Here is a 9,142-nt window from a genome sequence, read left to right as displayed (position 1 = left end):
ATGACAGACTGACAGACTGATGCTGTTAACCTCCGTGTCCTTTCCTGGAGGCTCAGTCCGTCTCCACATCCTCTTCATAGAATCCCACACCAGTTTTCTCAAAGGCTCAGCTGTCGACTCAAAGCTTCTTTAGTGTTCGTCACATGTTCAGGGTCTGCTTCCTCTCCTCATCCTCGTCATCCCGTCGACCTTCACTTCTGTCTGCGCTGACTGAACCGACCATTCGGACTCTTTCACATCCTGCGAGAGACACTGAAGCTGTTTCCTTCTTGAAAAGTTTAATTAATGCTATTGTTGGGAACCTATTTTTACACCGTTATTATGACTCGACTCCTTTACTCTGAGCTGAAGATACTCACCAGAAACACAGCGTGAGAACTATTTTTCATAAGTGCTGCGACCACGTTTTTCCACAAAGGCTTACATTCATTTGTAATTTGTCTAAATTGTCTCTGCCTCAATTTAGATTCAAGAAAAAAACTTTAGCTTAAATCAGGTTTTAGCTATTGCAGAAAGCACTTCTTGGTCTGCTGGTTCAACATCCTTTTAGTTTTGTGGCATCATGTTTCTTTAGTGAGTTTATGTTACAATGGAAGTAAACTGAGCATTTTAATGAGGTTTCTTGCTCTCAGAGTGTGACCTGAACCTTGTCATTTTCACCCAAAGATTCCAAATTCAGTGACACAAACTGCGTCAAGAGGTTAAACTGCATCATTAATGGGATTTTCTCTGCGTGTTAATGCAGCTGGAAACATCTCCACTGCAGTTCAAAGCATGACGCCGCAGTCAGATTCCTCCCGGACACAAACATCATCATCAACATTTGATGCTTTAACTGAAGATCTGAAACACGTCCCGTGTGACCGAATGATGGTCAGGACAACGTGGAAAAGATGGGAAACATCAGAGAAGGCTCGAGTGTTTATGCAGGGACACTTTTCATCCTGGAGAAAGAAAAACACGCCGGCTAAATGAGCTTCAGGGGGTTTAAATGATACATATATTTAAAACTAGATCTCGTCAGGCGTTCAGAGCACACAGTTGAGATCAGGACAATATTTCTGCAAGAAAATGGAAAACATAAAAACAAGAAGTCTCGACAGGGAGGACAGTGACAGGAGAAATGTCCAGAAACACCTGAAAGATGCAGAGACAGCGCTCGTCCCTCACTCCTCCGGGACATCTCCACCTCCTGTCACTGTTGGTTAGCCTGATTATGGGCCTGCTGTCCTCACACCGTCACAGTCTGAATGTCCTGACAGTCTCCAGAATGAGCTCCATCTCATCCTGATACAGACAAAGACATAAAGTCCAGAACAGGGCTGTCCATGCCTCTACTGGACCGTCTGCTGTGGAGCGTCTAGTGAGCTGATGAAGGCGTCGTAGTGCTCCGGGTGGCAGCGCTTGTACTCGTTGATTTTCCTCTTGATCTGTTTGGGTGTGTCCTGGTAATAGTTCTTCTCATCTCTGGCCATCGCCTGCAGGACAGCAGAGAACAGGACAGTGAGCTCGGTCAAAGCTGCAGAATATTCCTTTGTTTTGGACGCCCCAGTGAGGCTGCTGTGCTCACTACAGACCAGAACACTAAAGTGTTGCCTGGATGAAAATATTAACACACCTTCACCACCGAGGAGACGCTTACTAACTCCACGAGTCACAGATTTTTTGCTTTTTGTCTGAACACGACAGACCAGGACCTGAATCAACTGATAGTGACTCAGCAAATAATTTATATAAAATAACTCAACGAGCAAGATTAGCGTATTAGCATGCCCACAGCTAAAACACTGACATGTACACCAACGCTGCTGACAACATTTAGCATATAACATGTAGTGTTTTACCATGTCACAGATATAGCATTTTTAGCATGTTTTTGCTTAGCACGACAGTAAAGTTAGCCTGTAACGCTCAGCGCCTTAGCTTTAGAACATGCTAAAGTGTTAAAATGCATCTATTACCGGACTTTGACAGTCTAACATGTAGTTAGCATGTCTACAGTTAGTGAGGCTAAAAAGACAAATCTAAAATTTGCAGTCATCGTACTGGGAGCACAGGTCCATTTTAGGGCCTCCAGTAAAAACCTTGAATCTTCCAGTTTCCAGAACACGGATGAAGATAAAACACACAAAAACACATTTTATCAAGGGCGGTTATAAAATAAACTGACCCATTCAGGTGACTTTTGAGCTGTAAAAGTGAGCTTTTCAGATTAAAAGTTAAGGATAGAATATTTCTTAATGAAATATATTTCATTGCAGAAACACACAAACACACACACACACACACCCACACACCATCCTCTGTTATTGACTGGTTCTGACTTGGCAGTGCTCCCCGTGATGACTCAGTTCCACTTAAAGCAGCTGTTGAAAATCCATTCGAATGAAGCACTTCACTGATAAAAGCTCAAGTAATTTAAACTTCTGCCACTCGCCGCTCTGGGCAATAAAAACTAAAAACAAACTAAGCTCTCAGCTCCATCCGCCATGAGCACCGGCAGTCCCTTCCATCGAAAGTCACGAGAAAACCAGAAAAAGAATATCATCGAGCCGAAACCTTATTTGTCCTTCAGCTGAGCAGCTTGCTTCAAAACTTTTCAAGAGCGCACAGAGGAAGGATGCTGCTATCGTCGGTGCACACCAGAGAAACATTCAACTGACAAATTAAGTTCCCTCTGCAGCAACTGAGCACGTCCAGGATGGTACAGAGAAAACGTCTTCGGCGATGACGGCAGCCGGCCCTCATGCCTCAGAGCGTCCTTGAACGCATCGGGGAAACTTTTCCAAACAGTTCTCAGACATACAGCTCAGGCCCCGACTGTGAATGTGAAACCTTGAAGCCTCGTGTAAAATGTGCCTCCTGCAGGTCAGACTGACCTTTAAGCTAACTTCTTCCTGGTAAAGACTGCGGTACATCTTCATCGTCACTGATCCTGTTTGGCTTCGTTAAAAGATGTTTTTCGCGGATCATCTGTAAGCTTGACTCGATCACTCGCTCTTATCCTGAGTTTAAAAGGAAGAGTTCAACATTTTGGGAATTATGCTGTCTTGCTTTTGTAAGAAGATTCGTAAGATAAACATGAAGCTAACACCACCAGCTAGTTAGCTTAGCACAAAAAAACAGCAAAGGGGGGAAAGCTAGCTAGCAATTTTTCTCCAGTTTCCAGTCTTTGCACCAAGAGAAGCTAACTATTCTTTCAAGGCCTCAGTATGCTTCAGAAAACGTGCCTTTTGGATAATTTAACAGCATGTTAAGATGCTTTCTGTCGGTGGAATAAGGCGGTCTGAGTCCCACAGCTTCTGTTCAGGTGTGTGGAGGTGAGAAAAGTCGGCAGGGTTTCAGTTTCTTTTCAGTCTCCACACGACTTTGTTGAGTTTTAGCGTGAACTACTGAGCACCACCGTGAACGTCCTTGAGGAGAGACGGCGTCAGTGTGAGCATCTGCAGTCAATAGCTGCCTGCCGTCAAACATCATCTCTCATGGTTCCTTTCCTCATGACGCATTTGCACGTGAGAAACATGAAAGATCACACAGCCGGCCGGCTCGGCTTGGTGCCTGTGCTCCAGCTTTTCCTCAGAATGGATGTTTCGAACGCGGTTTTCACTTTCAAAACTGCTTGGATTCAATCGCCTGTATGGCTTAAAGCCAAGCTAATTACAACCTGCCACATCGTGAGATGTTTGCCTGACTGCCACAAGACCCTCAGTCTGACATTGTGTGGTGGCTTATGCTAATGTACAGTACGTAAACTTGCCACCGTATGAACAGTGACTACAAAACCTTCAAAACAGGTCACAACCTAGCTGTCATACGTGCACTGCAGCGCTTCAATTAACGGTGGTTCAGGCCAGTTCATTTGAAGCATACTGGGGCCTTGACAGCTCTGGATGGCTTCTCATCATCTGTGATCATTTTAGCTCTAAGCTGATGGTTGAAAAAACAGCTTCATTCATTGCATTTCAACACCCAGCGTTACGCTTTCACAGCATATCTGCTCGTGTTTGCGACCGTGACGAGGAACAAGAACAGCACATACGTTTCAATGTATTTGACGTCACTTAGAAATTGTCTTCATGAGCTATTTCGTTCACCACAAGCTCTGAGAAGTTCAGTTTCACACTGTAAAGCGTCACGCTCAGTATGCACCCTGGTCACAAGGCAGACTGTTTTCGTCTTCCAGTCTTTGTAGGTTCAGAACAGAACATATTGAAACCGGTGGTGCACAGGAGGCAGGACGTCGATCTTCAGCATTCGGAAAGGTCTGACATTGAATTCACTCGATATAAAAACTGGGATAAATGGTGTGAAAGCACCAGTGTGATCGTTTAATCTCTCAGTGCTGTAACATCATGCGGGACCCCCTCAGGCTCCCGCTCTGCTCTCACCTTGAAGTTGTCGCCGTGCTCTCGGATCATGTGCTGGACGTACTCGATCAGGTCGGAGGACAACGTCTTGGAGCTTTTCTCCGGACGGCTGGCCTCCTCCTCCAGCTCTGTTCAAAACCACACAAGAACAAGTCGCGGTGTGAAACACCTTCGAGGCATCCGAGAGGCAGGAACATTCATTTTATTTTCCCCGTGAGTGAGAATACAAGGACACAAAAATAAAAAGAGTGAAAAATATGCAAACCATCTCAGTCACTCTTTGTAACATCAACTATTCAGCACAGCGTTCAAACTCCCGCCGTTGTTACTGGAGGGATAAGTCATTTAACACTGAAGGCCGCTCTGCCTTCATTCAGTCTGGTCTGATTAGGCTGTAATCACATTTAGCGTCCAAAGGAATGAAATGAAAAGATCCTTGGACGTGGTCTGAAACAGCCTTCGCGAGAGCGACGAACAAGAGTTGTGACACCGAGTGAGAGCGAAAGAAAACGCATCAGTAACGACCTGGAAATAATCAGGAGATTCACTCACAGAGGCAACACAAGGTCAGACACACACACACACACACACACACACACTGTTAAAAGTGGAGGAAACTATGGCAGTAGCTCTGCTGGACCATCCAAACTCAAGTGTTAAACTCTGTCTGTTGGCAGATGCAGAGAAACACAGAATTAAAGCACTGTGTCACATGTTCCTTCATTATCACAAACACACACTCTGTAGATTATTCTGACTCCAGGACGTGCACGAGGACGTGCACGAGGACGTGCACGAGGACGTGCACGAGGCCGGGCATAAGGTTGCCGGGCATTTCCCCTGATTGGCTGAGCTCCCTTATTTTTCTTGTTGTGGCCCATAACTGCTGAAGTTAGACCAAATTAAATCGGCATATCATCCAAACTTGATTACCTTCGGATGGAGAAGCCTCCGTGGGACACAGAGTGCGTGGGACGCCTTTCGTCCCCTGTCACACATTCTGCTCTACGAGGTGAGATTTTAAAAAGAAGTGACTTACGGTTGAGGACGTAGGGCTTGGTCACGATGGCGGCGGGAGCTTTCGTCTCCCTCTCTTCACCGAGGAGCTACAAAGTGTGAACAAAAACATGTGATGAAGAATAACGGAGGCCATGAGCGAGCGTGTGATTCTGGGACGGAGGACGATAAGTATGTCTCCTCTCCACAGATCATCCGTCGTCTTCTCTGAGGTGGCACGACAGGTATGAAATGTGGAGTTTTCTGTGCGCGATGTCATTTCAAGATTTCAGTGTTTGTGCTGCTGAGCCAAAAATGAATCATCTATAGGTTTCTTGCTGTCAGAAGTTAAGAAAATCTGACTGTTTCAGGCTGGTGGAAAACAAGCTGCGGCCCAGAGGACGAGGCTAACTATCACTGACCTCAGGGTGAATCTGTCACAGCAGCAAAGAGCTTCAGTAACAACCGAAAAATAAGAAAAACATTAAAAATGTTCTAGAGACAGAAACACTTCGTATCCATGTTTGTTTCAAATCAGTTTTACACATTTAACGACTCCTGAACAGAAGTTTGTTTCTTCTTGATTTTCATGCGTTTAACCATCATAATCAACACTCTGCTGCCCCCTTCTGGCAGAAACAAAAACCACAGGACAGGAAGAGAAATGATTTCCATCCTGACCTGCTGGAAACATTTATCATTTTTAATTTAAATAATAAGAGCCTCCTTTTATCAGTGTCTTGATGAGTCAGGTCCATGTTCAAAAATACATCCTGGATGATCCAAATGCACATGAACAACCTGGTGTGATCAGCTCCCCCTTAGCTGTTTACCTTGATGCTGATTTTGGATCTCTGTTTATTGTTATTCTTAAATGTGCACCTGTTAATACTGTATATTTACACAGTTTCCTCTCTTTTACTGCAACTGTTGTACATCAATTTCCACCTTATCTAACATGCAGCATCTCTAATGCGTATATTTCATTTGGCCGCTGAACGTGATGATGACGCTCGCATCTGCTGCAGAGTCAGATCAAACAGACTGGCTGCTCCTCTGATCTGGTGTATTCATGTACAATCATCTTAGAAAAAAGGACTTCTCTACAAAGAATTGAATTTATGGATGCAGCAGAAGTTGCTGCTGAAATCAGTTTTGCGGACTCAGACCTCAGAGTGTGTAAAACTGGGACATCTATAAAACAAAGAGGCGTGACGGCACACAGTTAATATTAGACATGTTCAGACTGTGGCTGAGCGATTCATCCAAAATTTACAGAAACTACCGTTATGACTCTCTAGCTGACCTAGTTTCAGCCATGTCAGTGAGTCTGATGAACGAGTGAACGGAGTCAGCATTGTTCCACAGAGGAGCTTTCAAGGACCAGCCACACCTGAGTTTGAGGGGAAAAGGGTGTTTGCACCTGTTCTCCCATGAAAACACTCAGTTTGGTTTAAAAACAAACCTTCTCTGTATGAAGCAACTACACATGTGGATTGTGATATGGAGTCATCACAATCCTACTGCTATCACCTTTGACTGGATGGGCCAGATGTCCTGTTTTGCATTGTTACCAAAGATGAAAAATAAGGCGAGTAACCGCCGCGTGATTTGGATCTACTCAAAACTCAATGGGCCCTTCCTTGGCAGGAAGTCAGTCTGACAGTAAATGTACAGTCTTGGCGTTCGAGGGGTTCTGTGCCGAAGGTGTTTGGTGGAAACGTGGCTTAAAGCTACAGGGACCTTACAACAGAACCACAGCAGTTCAGTTACTCACTCTGTGCTTCTTTATTGGCAGAGTGCGGTTTGGATCAAAGGCCAGACCCATGTCCTGCAGGTTCCTGGCCATGGACTTCCTGTCGTCCCACGCATTTCGAATCTGTGAGCTGAGAAGGACAAGAAAGACACACGATGACACCAACAGTCTGCAGGAGGACGAAGCTGAAGTTCCAGTCAAACAGAGACGCCTTCGGTGTGTGTTTACGTTAAGTACGCCATCAAAAAGGGACTGTTCTGTAGCTTCATATCTAAATCCACCACAAACACTTTCTGTGATTGACCAGAGCAAAGAAGTTTTCCAAACTACTGACAAAACCTTTGTAATTCCAGAGATACTTTGACTTTGTCATAAAGAACGAACCTGTGGGTACATGTTATGAAATAAAACAGACTTACTGAATTTGTGCAGTGTCAGTTTTATAAGGTGGTAACTTAACAAAAACCAAACCCAAACACTTAAAAAAGCCGCATCAGCCTGAACTCTCCACTCAAACGCTTCCATCATCAGTTACGCACTAAAACTGTGAGGCAAAAACGATCATTACCACTCATCGAGAACCATAGAAAAGTACTAAATGTGAAAATAATCACAGCCTAATTCATGTCTTTATTCTTGACCACATGGTGCAGCCCCAGCTCAAACTGCGTGCTAAACCAAAGCGTTTCAGAATGACTGAGTGACGCACAGAATCTATAACTGACCTGGAACTTTCTGCAATGATCATTTACAAACTGTGACAGTGAAATCTGACACACCTGTGGAAGATACAGGTTAAAGACATGACGACAGGAACGACTTTACAAAACACCAGCACAGCGCAGCATACCTATACTTTAGTAACTTTAAGATTTTGAAGCAGGGCAGTTACTCGTAATTGACTGCATTCATTATTTGATTTTTCTACGTTTAAGTAAAGGATCTGGGTACCTTTCCACTGCAGTATTAAAGACGAACCTCAATCAAACAGCGCTCGGACGAACCCTTCTCACATGGTTCGTCTGAATGTGTCCAGTGTTAGCTAGCATTAGCTAACATGCTAAGGTACCGCTCTGTTCCTTACTTTTCTATCCTCGGGTTGTATTTCTTCAACAGCTTCTTCTTCATCTTCTTCCGGTCCTGGTTGTAATCGAACTTCTTTCTCTTCCCTGACTTCTTGGCTTTCGGCATATTTGTGATTTTTCTGTTTTCACAGCACAGCTGAAAATTGTTTGTGGTGAGGAAAAGACAACGTGCAGCGACGAGAAGGACCCGTATGTTTGGTTCCGGTCATGTGCCTACAGACCACGCCCCCCTTTCACCTTTAACCTTTCAGTTTTTTTAAACTAAGTTTTAATTTTAAGTGCAAATTGAAAGCTGATAACTGTATCCGTGACGCAGATATGATCGATTTAAAATGTGTTTGTTTTTCTGCTTTCGTATTGATTTTACTTGTTCATATTTTAAGTGAATAGTTTACATGAAGACAAACAAACGTAGGGCCAACGTAGGGCGTGTATAAATGAAACGTAGTCTGAAACAACACTGACAATATAAAAATAACCACAGAGACTTACAACAAGTAAGCCATAAAATATGTTAAAAGAGGGTTTAGCATGTGTTTGAACCACCTCTTCTGTGAGCAGGCTGGTCTGCTGACTGTGCTCCAGGTCAAAACTACATGGAGAAACACGTGCAGTGCTTATTTAGGTCTTACAGTGTGCAAAGCGCTTCGAATTGCTGTGCTGTTGAAAGATGCTATACAAATAAACTTGCCTTGCTTTGAATGGTTTGTGGTCGGTGTAATTGGTGGCTGTCGACGTTCTGACGCCCAGCAGCCATGTAAAGGAGTCAAGTATGCAGATTTTGTGCCAAAGATGTTTTTCAAACTGCTGAGTCCAGGGTCAGCGATGAACCTTCAAGCTCAACTGCATTTAATACATTTTTAAAAAGAACAGTTTTGAGTCTAATGCTGAAGAACAGTGAGTCCATGATGATGAATTAATAATAAGGTGCAATAAAA

The 9,142-nt window shown here is 44.0% G+C and overlaps 1 protein-coding gene across 1 annotated transcript; it reads right to left on the bottom strand.

Moving 5' to 3' along the window:
* Window positions 1–977: 977 nt before the first annotated feature.
* On the bottom strand, window positions 978–8,395 carry nop16 (NOP16 nucleolar protein homolog (yeast)). Its single transcript, XM_076750595.1, has 5 exons — window positions 8,204–8,395; window positions 7,141–7,249; window positions 5,407–5,473; window positions 4,389–4,495; window positions 978–1,478 (listed from the first exon to the last, which is right to left on the bottom strand). The coding sequence occupies exons 1-5, from the start codon at window positions 8,308–8,310 to the stop codon at window positions 1,335–1,337; spliced, it is 534 nt and encodes a 177-aa protein (XP_076606710.1). The 5' UTR covers window positions 8,311–8,395; the 3' UTR covers window positions 978–1,334.
* Window positions 8,396–9,142: the final 747 nt, after the last annotated feature.

This window comes from Chaetodon auriga, chromosome 15 (assembly GCF_051107435.1).
Source record: "Chaetodon auriga isolate fChaAug3 chromosome 15, fChaAug3.hap1, whole genome shotgun sequence".
NCBI classification, from domain to species: Eukaryota; Metazoa; Chordata; class Actinopteri; order Chaetodontiformes; family Chaetodontidae; genus Chaetodon; species Chaetodon auriga.
The sequence above is the reverse complement of the archived record's forward strand: the minus strand, read 5'-3'. Positions and strand labels throughout refer to the sequence as shown.

Excerpts from the sequence above, each read along its gene's own strand:
- nop16 (XM_076750595.1), bottom strand. The coding sequence starts at position 8,310 with ATGCCGAAAGCCAAGAAGTCAGGGAAGAGAAAGAAGTTCGATTACAAC. Across the intron at positions 7,250-8,203 it reads TACAACCCGAGGATAGAAAA|CTCACAGATTCGAAATGCGT; the intron begins GTAAGGAACAGA and ends TGTCCTTCTCAG. Across the intron at positions 1,479-4,388 it reads AGCACGGCGACAACTTCAAG|GCGATGGCCAGAGATGAGAA; the intron begins GTGAGAGCAGAG and ends GCTGTCCTGCAG.